Source organism: Danio rerio, chromosome 24 (genome assembly GCF_052040795.2).
Source record: "Danio rerio strain M-AB ecotype USA chromosome 24, GRCz13ab, whole genome shotgun sequence".
Lineage (NCBI taxonomy): Eukaryota > Metazoa > Chordata > Actinopteri > Cypriniformes > Danionidae > Danio > Danio rerio.
In genome coordinates, this window is record NC_141044.1 from 44110882 (window position 1) to 44127581 (window position 16700).

The following is a 16700-nucleotide window of genomic DNA, read 5'->3' on the forward strand; positions in this document are numbered from 1 at the left end:
CTTCATCATCATCGTAATCTTCACCAACACCATCATCTTCATCAACACCACCATCATCATCATCATCTTCATCACCGTAATATTCATTGACACCATCATCATTATCTTCATCACCGTAATCTTCATCAGCACCATCATCTTCATCATCATCTTCATCATCGTAATCTTCAACATCATCATCATCATCATCAACACCATTGTAATCTTTATCATCATCTTCATCACCGTAATCTTCATCAACACCATCATCTTCATCATCTTAATGATCACCATCTTCATCATCATAATCATCATCATCATCCTCATAAGCATCCTCTTCATCATCACAGGCTGAGGGGAACGTTCACACAGCTGTACACAATCACAGTCAAGGCTGTATCTGTACGCTGTATCCCACAGATATCAGTGATAAGTCTCAACCCAGAGCTCCACATCTGAATGTCCATCAACATCAGAGCTCCAGGAAAACTCATTAGATTAAAACGTGACTTTAATAAACACGCACACACCCCAAATCAACCGCTAATGACAGCGAAACGCCTTTTATTGAAAAACATCATAAGAATAAATGCAAAATCACAAGAGACCGACTCTTCATGTCAACAACTCTGATAAAAAATGAACCCCCACACTTGCTTTTAAATGCACAGAAACTGCGGCTGCTAATCAGACTTGGTGACTATAAAGTAGTATTAATGTAACAATAACAGTAAAAAATAATGAAATTAATATAAATATACGGTGTCCAAGATTTCCAAGCACTTATTTATTGAATGAATTATGTTCTGTTTCTAATTTAAAACTATTTCCAAAATAAAAGCGAGCTAGACTCCATCATGTGTGTGTGTTAGTGTCCTGCCGTCTCTCCAGCTCTGTCCTCCTCTGCTGGTAGATCTGCTTCAGGTGTTCGTCAGGTGCGATTCCGGCCTCCTGCAGCTCCGCCAGGATCTTCTCCAGCCTGTAGACGCTGTTGGCGCTCTGCATCTTCCGGCTGCTGATGTACAGACTGAAGCGTCTGAAGTCCATGAGCTGACAGGAGTCCACGGTGCACAGGTCTGAGAGCTGCTGTTTCTGCAGCGCTGGGAAAAACACCAGGCCAGACTCGCGCTCCAGATCACACACACTCACCTGCACACACACACATCATCACCATCAGACTCAGTCCTTCAGTGTGTTAGGGATAACGTACAGCTCAAGTCACAATCATCTGCACTCCTGTCAAACATTTATTCTTTCTCAAATTTCCTAAATGATGCTGAACAGATTCAGGAACTGTTCACAGTATTTCCTCTAATATTGGTTCTTCTGGAAAAACTCTTATTTGTTTTATTTTGGCTAGAGTAAAAGCAGTTTTTAATAGTTTTAAAGCTATTTTGAGGTCAATATTATTCTCCCCTTCAGCAATATTAGTGTTGGATTGTCTCCAGATCAAACCACTGTTATACAATGCAGGGCTCGACAATAAGAACTGCACGCTGGCCCCGGGCAGTCGGCCCTGGGGAAACACAATCTTAGAGTGCTTTCACACCTACACTTTTGTTTCAGAACGTGTCTCGTTTGCCCGGTTAGCGCGGTTCGTTTGGCATATGTGAACAGGGCAATCGCGCTCTGTTCCTCGCCAAAGTAATCGCTCCGAGATCGCTTGACTGAGGTGGTCTCGGCTCGATTGAAACGAACCCTGGAGCGGTTCGATTGCAGTGAGAAAGCGATCCGATCCGAGCCCGGTTATATCACAGTGTTTATGGATGTGTAATAGGCTTACGGCTATATGAAGAGAGAATTATGAGTAGGGCGGGAAGTTTCAAGAGTCTCCGGATGCCCACAAACGAGTGATGATCTCCCGGTAACCTCGCGTCTCCCTCCCGGTCCTCAAATAGGCATCGTCGCACCCTTCCCACCCCTCCCCACCGCATCTCTCCTCAGACACGTCGCGCGCTCACCCTGTCAATCACCACCAAACCACCACCTCTCCTGACAGCTCTGCAAAATAAACCCTGACACTCTGACCAATGTGAGGAGAGTTTACTCACACGTGACTCGTTTTAGCTATTTTGGTCCGATTAGAAACTTTGCAGTGTGAAACTGAACCGCTCCAAGAGCAAAGAGCAACAATGTAACAATTGTAATCTCTGTTTCAGAACAACTGAATCGATTCACAGGTGTGAATGCACTCTTAGCGTAGACGCTTTCACACGTAGACGTTTGTTTCGGAATCTGTCTCGATTCCCCGCGGTTAGTGTGGTTTGTTTGGCATATGTGAATCCAGCAATCGTGCACAGATCTGCGCCAAATCAATCGGTCCAACATCGCCTGAATAAGCTGGTCTCTACTCGACTGAGCACATCGATTGTAGTGAGAAAACAAAACAATGCAACAAGCTAACGACCCAGGCTATATCACAGTGCATTATGATTGTGTAATAGCCACATATACGGCTATATGAAGTAGGGTTGGGCGATGTTGACCAATTTGGCATCGTACGATGTCTAATGTGAAACATCGCGATGGATGATGCCATCTTTGTCGTAGGCGGGGGGTTGGGGGGGTGGGGGGGGGGGTTGTTAAATACCAATTAATTTGTAACACCACCTCTATGCATGCAAGATGTTACACTGAGGGAGTTCACAGAATTTTTATTTCACACATACTGAAATTAAAATAAACTTCACAAGCCTGTTTTTCCCTTTTTCCTTCTTGTTTAATTTCTCTACATGTGTATACAGTATTTAGTCCACACAAACAAAAGTAATCAATATCCAAAACCAAGCAGTCATTGAATGTAAACAGTCTGTGTAAATGATATAGATGGTTGGGTGAATGTTGGGTAGATGGATTTGAGTGCGATGCAATAAGATCCACTTCCTCACACTGGGAAAACGGTAGTATGGAGGAATTTAAGAGTCACTGACCGTCATTCCACGTGTACACATATAGTTCATTTGCCAATGAGAAGCATAAAGAACGTTGAAACCAAATCATTGCAGTCCATTGAAAGCACCAACAAACACCTCATCTGAACATCTCTAGGACAACAGGTCCTGTCTACATAAGAAATAAACATCGGGCAAATCACAACCAACCATTGAAAATACTTTCAAACTTAAAACGTATTCAATACTCACATTTGAGCAGCAACAATAATGTTCTCAAAACAATCGGAACCGGAGTGTGTCGGTAGCCTCAGTTCACCATGTGGTTCCCTCTACCAAACACGACTCACTTGCTCTGTGGTGAGCTGGAATATATCCAGTTCTCACTCCCCTCTAGTGCAACCTAGTGGCCTGTAGTAATATTGCAACCAGTGCTTCTCGCATCACAAGAAACTAAAACAACAATTAAAGCATGTAACGTTTGTTCGTTACAAATTGATAACGAATTCATTAATAGTAGCCAACCGTTTTCACTACCTGACCCACATGGTCTCTGCTTTATCCATAACTAGGCCCACATGGAATCTGCGCGCGCAGAATTTCCGCAGATTTCTGCAGTATTTTTGCCCATATAAATTCTGTTTATTTACTTGAGTAAATGAGTAAATCTGAATTTATTTAGTTTTTATTCAGTAGTTTATTACTTTTTATTTAATATATTAAAGTGTAAGTTATGATACTCCGCTGGATACTCCCAAAATAATTCAGCAGAAATCCGCAGATTTTTACCAAAATTCTCTGCAGAAATAGCAAAAAACGTCCGCAGATTCCGTGTGGTCCTACCCATAACCAAACCATGAATAAATAAAGTTACACACAGATGACCACCTGTCCATCACTTTCTCTCTGCGGGACTCTGGCATGTATATGCAGTGATCTGTGTCATTCTAATGGCTTTTCTCACAGCTGGTGGAGGAGACGAGAGTTCGGTTGGAGTTCACTGTGGCTCATACATTTTCATTGTTTTCACTGCAAAAACCTCACGGCGCGCGCAGATTTAGTAGACATATATGGCAGCAATATGTAAAACATATATAATAAAGCTGAGTTTGACTTGATAAGTCTACAGACCTGGAACTCCTGCAGCTGGTGCTGGAAGCCGATGGGGGCGTTGGGGACCACGAACGCACCCACAGCCAAAGCATCAGAGGACGGGTCTTTCTGAGCCAGAATCACCTTATAGAGATGAGTGGGAACCGCAACCTCATCTTTACCAATCAGCTGCAGGAGAACACAAGACAAGAGCACATCTTCAGTTATGGTGACCTGTGCCTTTAAAGAAACCCCCCTCCTTCTGTTCAAGTCTACCTCAGAATCAGGGCTGGAGTGGGACTCCTTTTCAGCGCTGGAGTTTCAAGCCTTAGACCGGCCCACCTCAGTTCACGACTGACTATACTAAAATAACGTCATTTCCAATTAAGTTTCTAATGACACTATCATGTCTTAACATATATATTATATAGAAAGACATATATAGGACATATATGCCTTAACACTAAAAATGAAAATATATTTATAACAATTTACTCAGGAGGTGACGCAATAGCGCAGAGGGTAGCACGTTCGCCTCACAGCAAGAAGGACGCTGGTTCGATCCTAGGCTCAGTTGGTGTTTCTGTGTGGAGTTTGCATGTTCTCCCTGCGTTCGTGTGGGTTTCCTCCGAGTGCTCCGGTTTCCCCCACAGTCCAAAGACATGCGGTACAGGTGAATTGGGTAGGCTAAATTGTCCGTAGTGTATGAGTGTGTGTGTGGATGTTTCCCAGAGATGGGTTGCGGCTGGAAGGGCATCCGCTGCATAAAAACCTTGCTGGATAAGTTGGCGCTTCATTCCGCTGTGGCGACCCCGGATTAATAAAGGGACTAAGCCGACAAGAAAATGAATGAATGAATGAATGAATGAATTTACGTTCGAACTTGGGTCGGAATGTGTCATAATGCAACGTGCTGACCACTAGACCACGATAGTGCTGTCAAGCTGATGCGTTTGCGATAAAGAATAAGTATTGCACTGTTATCTGCAACCCGAGCTCATTGTGGAAACGTAGATCCGCGGACGTTTCTGCGGACCGTGATTTACGTCCCGGGAGGTACGTATTCGAGCGTTTTTTTGTTTTCGCGGATACGCGAGAGGCCGCTGTGCACGCTTTTTCTCGTCTCGGGCAGGCGCAAAAGCCCTCGTCTTCGATTTCGACCGCGTTTTCGGATCCCGCCGCGTTCTCGCCCTTATTTTCCGGATTCTGTTTTTCGTCTTACCTGATTTCCGGAACCTGCCGTTCCCCGGACTCGATCCCGGTCGTCGTCCACCGCGGCCGGCTCCTCCTCCTTCTCCGGGGCCTCCGCTCCGCCAACGCAACGCTGTGAGCTAGGCGGACAAACTGATTGCGTCGGGAAAGCCCTCCACTCGGAGGCGAGCCGTCGGCCGGCGAGCGCGAAGAGGAGGGGCGGAGCGGCGCCACACCGCCCCGCAGTGTTCGCTCGAAAAAAACCAAACGCGGCCTTTACGTACCTCCGGCCACGTAAATCGCGGTCTCCAGAAACGTCCGCGGGGCTACGTTTCCAGAATTAGCTTGGGTTGGTTATCTGCTGGTATTGATCGCTTGATCTTTTTCTCCCCTTTTTAGATTTCTGATCAAGTTATGTCAGATTTATTAATGTAGTTGTTACGATCCTTGATGGCAATATGTCTGGGGTATTAAAAGGAGTAACATAAGGATGACCAAAGTATAAACTGATGATGAAGAATGGCTAGAGAAAACACCAAACAACAAATTAGCACCGCAAAAGATTATTGCTCCCACATTATTTACAAACAACAAGATAAAGTTGAAAAGAACCAAGACAAACAAGAGAGGGAACTGAAGCTTGCGCATGCAAATCAAAGAAATAAACATAACAAAAACATTCCCTTAATCTCTTCCCCAATCCACTAAATAAGAAAACAACAATATGAAAAGAAATGTCTTCAGTGCAAAGCGCCCTGAACTTACTCTAACTAATAAATAAAAATACTAAATCAGGGCTCAACAATAAGGACTGCCCGATGACCTGGGACCAGCGTGTGAGATGCTCGGGACAGTAGACAGGATAGTTACTAGCCCGATCGGGCCACTGCTTCTTGTTACTAAAGTTTAATTTGCCTGTGACTATTTGTCAATTGCGTGCAAATAAAGTTTTAGAATTGAGAAACAGTTCGCATTTTCAAGCCTTCAAATGCTACCTTCTCGGTTCTTCTTATCTGATTGGATGTTGTGAGCACGTTATTAGTACAATGAAGAGACAGCAACATGGCGATGACATCAACTGATGATGCTAAAGGAAAACATTTGTTTCTAACATCTTGGAAGCAGACATATACGAGGGTACACCACGACTAAAAAAAAAATAAGTGATCTTTTGTACAGTTTGCCATCAGTTTGGCAGGTCTTTAGCCATGTTTTGTTTCAAAACACTTTGAATTTTGCTCATTACACATTTATTAAAAATTTTGAAATATTTAAATTCTATATGTACAAACATTTTGGCACATTTTTTTTTATTTGTGGCTAAGAAATTAACTTTTTTTGGTGGGGCCAGTGAAAATATTGGCAGGGCAAGTGAAAATCTGAACCACTGGTCCGATTGGGCCAGTAGAAAAAATCCTTAGCGCTAAACCCTGAAAATTAGCGCACTTCGCTAACTAGTGTGTCTATACGTCAATAATCCTGCATGCAAATAAGTATATCACGTGACTTACTATGTTGTTCCAGATCTCCCTTGTCAAGTCACAGAAGGTTTTTGAATGGAGCAGTAGCAGGCTAGAGATGCACAAACACTCGCCAGAACTCTCAAACAAATCTCACTCAAAGTCAACATCAGTAGATCTCAATCAAAGTACACATCAGTAACAGCGACAACGCACACGGACACGGACACCACCAAACACAACACGCCAAAACAACAACAGCTGATCTCTCTCTGTTGCCGCTTAAGTTTTAAAGGGCTCTGCAACAAACGCGATTGGCAGAGAGAGAAGTCGTCGTCACACAGTTGATTAGGATTGGCAGTCCTGTCAGCCAATAAGTAGGCGGTACTTTAGAAATGACAGGGCCGGTACAGAGAGAGAGAGAGAGAGAGAGAGAGAGAGAGAAAGAACATACACGCAGCAAAACTGTGCGCTTCATAACACTAGTGAATCACCTGATCTTCAGTGAGCAGGTGTAATATTCATCTATATTAATTATTCAAATTCTTATATTGACTAAGATGTCGCTGTTTGGGTCGAATGATAGTTAATCATCATTAATCTGCAGGCTGCATATTGCTCGCGGGGCTGCGAGAAAATAAATGAAAAGAGCGGAGCTGCGGCGAAATAATGAAGAAAAGGAGTGAGGAGATGGTGAAATAAAGAAATAAATGAAAGTGTGACTACTGAGAGTGCAAGGAGCTGGGAACACCGGACCGGCCCACTCCCTACTGGCCAATCCGGACCTGCTCAGAATGTTTTCTAATCATGCTCCATGATGGAGCTGGGAGCAGAGGGAGGAGTGGGCGTGGCCAGCAGAGCAGGGGAGAAAGAGGAGAGCAAACAACATCATCAGTCGGCTCACAAAATGAGACACAAACCGTGAGGAGTCACATGACTATATAGTTTACAAAGTTAAAACGCAAAGAAACGAACAGTAATGTAATGTCCTGCTACATGTTTCTACTAACTTCATATACACACAACAACAATGTGCTCTATCATCATAAAGATATTCATGTTTATATAAACACTATTAATGAGGAGGACTGCTCTCCTCCTCAATCCCCGGGTCTGAATGCAGACATGGTGTATGGCAGCACAGCAGGTCTCTTTCCCTACTATTCCAACTATTAGCCCTGCCGGTCATCTGGAGGATTTTAATCATAGGTGAACACAGCAGCACGGATATAGGTGATGTGTCTGAATGGTAACAAACTCAACTGATAAAAGACAAAGTCCGCCATTCTCCAATTCTCATACAGCTCTCCCGACACCAGAGGTCACGTTAGACTTTCTCATTGTCCGTCATTTTGGCGGAGAGGGTTGTAAAAATTCCGTCATAACCTATTATTGACCGTCAATTAATTTGCATATTTTCTAATCGCTTTTTTCATTCATATTTTAATAATGAACTTGCACGACGAGCATAAAGGCTAAATTATTCATTTATTTATTTGACAAATGAACAATAACTCATATCTGCATTAACTCATATCCTCCTCCTGCGTCGACCTGAACTGGGTCAAGCGCATCAAGGGAGACTGATGCAGAGGCAGTTGTCATTAAATTCTGTGTCTTTGCCTCGGAAAGTCGACTTCTCCTGATTGTTTAATTTTGTTCTGGAGGCTGAAGCCGCGTTCTGCTGCCACACTGGAGACCGGGATTACTAGCGCTACTTCAGCTAGTGAAGAGCGGGAGGGGAAGGTGTGGTGAGCGCCAACTGAAAGGCGCGGAGCAGGTATGGAGACGGTTGCGCGTTGTTTTCGGTGCGCATGGGGGGGGACTGTACCAAAAAGCTGAAGAGCGGGGGGAGGTGGTGGAATTCCGGGAGTTTCCCGGGAGATAGAACGATACGGGAGATGGGCGGGAGATGGGTCTGAAATACGGGAAAAACGAGATTGTGTTGGAGTGTTGGCAGGTTTGTCTGTTTTTGCAACTACACAGCGGTGACAAGAGGAGACAAAACAAGGACAATCGCCATCAGCTGGACAGGAGTGGGAATTACAGTTAGCAACAAATTACAATCGATCCCTCTCAGCATAATGAATCAACTTCAGATTTTTCCGTCACTGCAGAAAAAAATCAGTCAATGACGGAAAATATTCGGTTAACGCCACCTCTGCCCGACACAAAGGCTTGCTGCATCGGCCCTGACAGCATCACGGGGAAAAACATGCAACAAACCCTGTGGATCACGGAAACAAACACAGCTCTTCCAGCTTGGCAGGTCTGTCTTGCCTTCAAAAAAGTATGTGCTCTCATGAATAATTAACAAGCAGGTTCTTCTTCTCATAGGATAAGAAATCTATACTATGAATAATAATGAGCAACCGACGCATCATCACTCCACTTGCAGTTTTGCGCTACGTCACCGATTTTGATCCGCCCCAAAAATCATTTTAAACCCGGAAGATGAAATTAGCAGACAAAAGCTGCAAATGACACAGTTTCCCCCACAATTAAAGCTGACAGGGGCTAATGTCATCTAAACTGAAGTTTAACACACACAAATCTGTTAACATCTCAAAAAAAAAAAAAGTACTCGAGGGTGTCCTGAACCTTTAAGAGGAGGGGCTTTCTCATATTCAAACTCGCAAACACACAGAGAATGGTATAGGGTGAGTGTATATATGTATATATATGTGTGTATATATGTGTGTGTGTGTGTATATATATATATATATGTGTGTGTGTGTGTGTGTGTGTGTGTGTGTGTGTGTGTATATATATACAGTTGAAGTCAGAATTATTCGCCCCTTTTGATTTTTTTTTCTCTTTTAAATATTTCCCAAATGATGTTTAACAGAGCAAGGAAATGTTCACAGTGTGTCTGATAATATTTTTTCTTCTGGAGAAAGTCTTTTTTGTTTTATTTCGGCTAGAATAAAAGCAGTTTTTAATTTTTTAAAACCCATTTTTGGGACAAAATTATTAGCCCCTTTAAGCTTTTTTTTTTAAATCTACAGAACAAACCATCACTATACAATAACTTGCCTGATTACACTAACCTGTCTAGTTAACCTAATTACCCTAGTGAAGCCTTTAAATGTCACCATAAGCTGTATAAAAGTGTCTTGAAAAATATCAAGTAAAATAATATTTGCTGTCATCATGACAAAGAGAAAATAAATCAGTTATTAGTAATAAGTTTTTAAAACTATTATGCTTAGAAATGTGCTGAAACAGAGTTCCCTCCATTAAACAAAAATTGGGGAAAAAAATAAACAGGGGTGCTAATAATTCAGGGGGACTAATAATTCTAACTTCAACTGTATATACATATATACTGTATATTAGCAAAATATAATGTACAGTCATCATGGTAAAAGCAAAACTTTTAATTTTACACAGGTGAGTTAATAATGTTCCGTTATTAATATAATAACATAATAAGCCTAGCGCATTCACTTTAATATATTCATCCTTTTCTCTCTCTTTTACATATTTCTTTTCTTTATCTTATGATCATTATGTGTTTTACTTAATAAACCATGCTGTCAAGCTCATCTTTCAGCACACACCTACAGATCATAATATTTATGCTGTGGTCTGTCTATTTTGGTTATTCAATTGTGCTCTTCTATATATTGGTGTCATTTTCTCTTTTACTCTTGTTTAACTGTCATAATTTACATAATTTACAACTTACATAATAAATAAAATAACATTTAGCAGTGCTCAGCGTGTTTGTGAGTGCAGCGATTATAGAGAATGTTGACAGAAATGAAGAGCAGCAGCGCCACCTGCTGGACGACAAACACCAACACAACCTCAGGCTGCTACCAAGTCAAATATAAGAGTTTTAAAAGCCTTTTTAAGATCATTATGAGTGAAATTTTAGACTTATACAGGGCTAAACGCTTAGATTTTGAAAAATTATCATTATTGAAAAATAAAAATTATCATTTGATATTGAAAAATGATCAATACTATAATGATATAAAAAATCTTAAATGGTAAGCTTATAAAGGTCAATTTTTTTAATAATGTTTTGTTTTGGGAGTTAGGTTCTGTCACTAAAATGATTAATTATATAATAAAAAAATAGTAATAATTGTAATGTATTTATCATAATAAAATTATTAAATTAATAATATGTATAATTATTAGTGGTATTATTTGTATTTTTACTCAGAATAATAATTATTTGAATTATTATTAATTACAATAAGAATACATTATTATTATTATTATTATTATTATTATTATATAAATAGTTTTTACTATATAATAATTTAATTATTATATAAGTGCATGAGTGTATTTGTGTAGATGTTTCCCACAGATGGGTTGCAGCTAGAAAGGCATCCGCTGAAAAAAACATGTGCTGGATAAGTTGGGGGTTCATTCCGCTGTGGCAACCCCAGATTAATAAAGGGAATAAGCCGACAAGAAAATGAATGAATGAGTATTATATAAGTTAATATAGTTATTTATTAAATACATTATTTATAACAGAACTACAATGAAGCTGTATAGTAATTACATTTAAAACAGCAAGATTTTGTTGATATTCCTGAAATATGACATTAAAAAGTAGTGTGTGTGTGTGTGTGTGTGTGTGTGTGTGTGTGTGTTTGTGACCTGATAGCTGACGGTTTTCTTGCCGTCGTCTGTAATTTGCGGCTTCATCAGCGGCCCAGAAACAACCCAGACATCCGAAAACCTCTCTGTAAGCTCTCGACAGTACATCTCCAGCCTAACACACACACACACACACACACACACACACACACACACAGAGAAAAACATGTGAAAAGGAAACCACATGAACACTCACACAAACACTAACAAGCAAAGACAAACAAACAAACACACACACACAAACAAACAAATACACACAAACAAGCAAAGACAAACACAAACACACACACAAACAAACACACACACACACACACAAACACACACAAATACACAAAAACCCTACAAGCAAAGACAAATGCACAACCACAAAAAACACACACGCAAAGAAACACACAAATGCAAACAAAAACACACACACACAAAAAAAAAAATCACACACACACACAGAGAGAGAAAAACATGTGAAAAGGAAACCACATGAACACTCACATACACAAACAAGCATAGATAAACACACACACAAACACTAACAAGCAAAGACAAACAAACAAATACACACAAACAAACACACACAATCAAGCAGACAAACAAACACACACACACACACAAACACACACAATCAAGCAGACAAACAAACACACACACACACACAAACACACACAATCAAGCAGACAAACAAACACACACACACACACAAACACACACAATCAAGCAGACAAACAAACACACACACACACACAAACACACACAATCAAGCAGACAAACAAACACACACACACACAATCAAGCAGACAAACACACACACACACACACAAACAAGCAAAGACAAACACACACAAATACACAAAAACCCACAAGCAAAGACAAATGCACACCCAGAAAAAACACACACGCAAAGAAACACACAAATACAGACAAAAACACACACAAAAAAAAAATCACACACACACACACACACACCTGTTCCAGAATCCAGCGTTGTTCTCGTAGTTCTGTGGAACGATGTTGGACAGATAGAACGTCTCCGCCATGGCCTGCTGTAGAAACACATCCAGCAGAAAAACTCACAGAAGCAAAGGCAGAAACACCGGGACAGGTGAAAACTAGAACCAAATTACTTCTGACCTTTAAACAGCTGCTGTGTATAATATTAATGGTGTGTGCAGTGCAGTGTTTGAAGCAGAACTGTGCTGTTCCTCTGCTGATGAACTCTTCCCGCTCCGCTCTACTGCTGGAGTGAAGATCAGAGAAGAGTCAACACCAGGAGGAGCACATTCAGCCATCACAGCTAAACTGCTCAGTGTTTGACTTTCAGTGTGTGTGTGTGTGTGTGTGTACGGGTTTTTGTGACATATCAGGACACAAATCTGTATAATGACATGGATATGACACAGGTATTACAAAAAGGAGGTGGAATATGAGGACATTGGTGACGTCCTCGTTTCTCAAAAGGCTTATAAACCCTACAGTATGAGTTTAATCAGAGTAAAGATGCACACTGTCTCCTGTGATGGTTGGGTTTAGGGGTGGGGTGGAGGCAATATAATATATGGTTTGGACAGTATAAAATGAATGGAAACCTGTGTAATGTACCCACTGTTCACAAAAACAAACGTGTGTGTGTGTGTGTGTGTGTGTGTGTATGTGTGTGTACCTCAGAGCTCTTGTTGTCTCCAGCGGGCGCCATGTGTCCTCGTGACCATCCGCTCTTCAGGTAATCCTCGTTGTGTGCAGTGAAGAGTTCAGGAACGCTCGGGTCAGGTCTGAACTTACACTGCTTTCTGTTCGCTTCACCTGAACATCGGAGAAATGCATATTCATGAGGACATTTCCTTTAGGAATAAGCCACACATGCGCTTCTGGTGAACTCTCACACCAATATATAAAGAAATATTTGAAATCCGTGATCTTCACTGCCTTACTCATATATGATATATAGTCAGACGGCATTCACATCCCTGCCAACACTCCTGTATTTCAGAAACAGCTCCTATTTTATCATTTCTCCTGGAAAACCTCCGGAAATTCACCCTTTTCCCCCGGTCCACAGGTGTTTGGAACAGTCTATAACAGCCCCGGATCACAGACTACTCCGTCTTTTTTTCCAGTCAAATCAACTTCCAGTCTAAGTTCCAGTTCTAACCAGAGGTGTAAAGAGTACCTGAAAACCATACTTGAGTAAAAGTACAGATGCCTAACACTCCAGTCACACGGGGCTTCAGCATCAACGCTTGACTGAAGGCGTGTCTGAAGTTGGGGCTGAAGCGATCGTCATAGCAGCGTCAGCCAATGAAATTCAGTCAGCAATAGGCCACTGTCTAGCTGGTGTATTTGCATACAGTGATCTGATTGGCTGACGCTTCCGTCGGCGCTTGAAAAGTTGAGCTAGTCTGATTAAACTCATCCTGTAGGGTTTATAAGCATTTTGAGAAACGAGGACGTCACCAATGTCCCCATACTTCACCTCCTTTTTGTAATACCTGTGTCATACCCATGTCATTATACAGATTTGTGTCCTGATATGTCACAAAAACACGTACACACACACACACTGACTGACCCAGCAGGCGTGTGGAGCTCAGGTGTTCAGTGACCCAGCGTGGCGTCCGGTGCGTCTGATCGTACGACAGCACATGATTGGTGTAGAAACGACTCTCAGCTCCGCTCTCAGGGAGACCGAAACGCCCAATCACACGGTGGACCGAGCTGCCTGAACGAACACACACACACACACACACACACACACACACACACACACACACACACACACACACACACACACACACACACACACACACACACAAAAGAAAGATACAAACATTCAGTTAGTTGTGGAAACATTTTTTAGCAATTTCTATTGCTTTGATCTACTAGGAAGTGACATCACTTGGATCCCACTCACATAAATACAACAAACTCATATATAAACACAAATATATATATATATATATATATATATATATATATATATATATATATATATATATATATATATATATATATATATATAAAAAAAAAAATATATATATATATATATATATATATATATATATATATATATAAAAATATATATATATATATATATATATATATATATATATATATAAATATATATATATATATATATATATATATATATATATATATATAAAAATATATATATATATATATATATATATATATATATATATATATATATATATAAAAATATATATATATATATATATATATATATATATATATATATATATATATATATATGTACACACATATATATATATTTAGGCAGACACCTCCACTAGCCACTTTGGCTGGTTGAAAATAATTTTTTAAATTTGTGGTTTTCTTCAAAGCAGGGTTCGACTATAAGTATGACCCAATATGCGTGCAAATGTGATCTTAGAATGGAGAAACAGCACGACTGACAAAAAAAATTGCATTCGCGCAAGCAGAAGCAGATGAATACGGAATGAGAGGATGATCACTCGCACTAACAGCTGATGTGATGCGCGCGACTGTTTAAAGCGTGTGCGCGCTCCTGCTTCCTTCCTTGAAGCACGCTTGCCTAGACTCAACTGTGACCGGATCTCTTTCAAACAGTCAGGCAAAAAAGTAATGCTAATGCACCCACACATACAGTCTTGATGCATTCAAGAGCTCCAATTATGTCTTTTTGTAAGCAGCACCGGTTGCTTTCGCTTTGAACAGATTATTAATTGGCCTTAACCGTGTGATCATCCCCATCACACAGTGTGTTTTTCACCTGCTTTCTTTTGCTTATGGTTATTTTTGTTTATATGGCTTAATTATCATTTTTTACAACAAAATTTGCTTTAATATGAGATTAACTCTCTATTTATGTGTAGTTAACTGATCTGAGATACCTTTAGCGAGGACAGATTACTGTGCATATTTTTGATACATATCAATAATTATTTTTAAAAGTCAATTGTTTTTCTTTATTTTTTTAAAAGAAATGTTTTGTTAAATTAAAAGTATACAGCTGTATTTATATTGTGTTGACACATTCAACATTTGTGGCTAAGAAATCATTTTTGTTTGGTGTGGTCAGAGATAAATTAGGTAAATCCTTCATTTTGAGTTCTGAAAAGTCATGTCAAATAAAAACTAATTGCAGTATCACACTATGAAACCATGACCCATTTGCTCATACATCACACACAAAATCTAAATCAAGTCATTTTAGCATGTCAGAGTCATATTTCTGCATATAAAAATATTTTCCCAACAACAAAATTGTGGCTAGTGAAAATGCAGAGTGGCTAGTAACGTTGGAAAACTACTAGCCACTGTGGCTGGTGATCAAAAAAGTTAATGTAAAGCCCTGTATATTATGTTATTCGCCCCCTGTTTATTTTCTCCCCAATTTCTGTTTAACGGAGAGCAGATTTCTCCAACACATTTCTAATAACTCATCTCTAATAACTGATTTAGTTTCTCTTTGTCATGATGACAGCACATAATATTAGACTAGATATTCTTCAAGACACTTCCATACAGCTTAAAGTGACATGTAAAGGCTGAAAAACAGATAAGTGTAGTCATTAATCAGAGTAGAATAACTTTATAAGACGGTATAACACTGATCTTCTCCATTACTGTAAATGAGAGACTGGCCTGTTCTCTACTCTTAGTCTTGATAATAATCATTAAAGATTGCTCTGCATTGTTTACAGTAATCTCTCGTTATGAATGAGCAGTTGAAGAGCATGATGATGATGATGATGATGATGATGATGATGATGATGATGATGATGAGTCAGTTTTACCTGTGTGTGTTTGCTGCTCTTCATAATAGTAGAGTTTGAGCGCTGCGACTCCAGAACCCGCTCCAAACACGAAGCCGCTGATGAACCTCACAGAAAACAGCATCATTAACACACAACACACACACACACACACTTCACAAGAGGAGAAACATTCAGCAGAACTCAAACACACACGCGTGCTAATAGAGCGGGCGAGGGAATAACTGCGCATGCGCGAAAAACACACATGCTTATCATCACAGCGAACACTAGCGGACACTATACACTACAGCACTTGAACAGTCTGCTAACCACACACAGTTGAAGTCAGAATTATTCGCCCCCTTCTGTTAATGATGTTTAACAGAGCAAGGAAATGTTCACAGTGTGAAACAGAAAATCTTATTTGTTTTATTTCAGCTAGAATAAAAGCAGTTTTTAAAATTTTAAACACCATTTAAGGTCAATATTATTAGCCCCCTTAGGCAATTTTTTTTTTCAATATTCTACAGAACAAACCATCATTGTACAATAACTTGCCTAATTACCCTAACCTGCCTAGTTACCCTAATTACCCTAGTGAAGCCTTTAAATGTATAGAAGTGTCTTGAAGAATATCTAGTCTAATATTATTTACTGTCATCATGACAAAGATAAAATAAATTATTTATTATTAGTTATTAGAGATGAGT

The 16700-nt window shown here is 40.0% G+C and overlaps 1 protein-coding gene across 5 annotated transcripts; it reads right to left on the reverse strand.

The window, feature by feature from the left end:
* Positions 1–517: 517 nt before the first annotated feature.
* exog (exo/endonuclease G) lies at positions 518–16236 on the reverse strand. 5 transcript variants are annotated; one of them, XM_087310195.1, is made up of 8 exons: positions 16030–16236; positions 13800–13949; positions 12894–13033; positions 12365–12470; positions 12200–12276; positions 11240–11354; positions 4002–4151; positions 518–1128 (listed from the first exon to the last, which is right to left on the reverse strand). In XM_087310195.1, the coding sequence occupies exons 5-8, from the start codon at positions 12268–12270 to the stop codon at positions 835–837; spliced, it is 630 nt and encodes a 209-aa protein (XP_087166321.1). In that variant the 5' UTR covers positions 12271–12276; positions 12365–12470; positions 12894–13033; positions 13800–13949; positions 16030–16236; the 3' UTR covers positions 518–834. The 5 variants fall into 5 exon arrangements, 4 of the variants coding, with proteins under 4 accessions (XP_087166321.1, XP_087166322.1, XP_087166319.1 ...); XM_087310196.1 differs by lacking the exon at positions 12894–13033; XM_087310193.1 differs by lacking the exon at positions 12365–12470.
* Between the last annotated feature and the right edge of the window lie 464 nt (positions 16237–16700).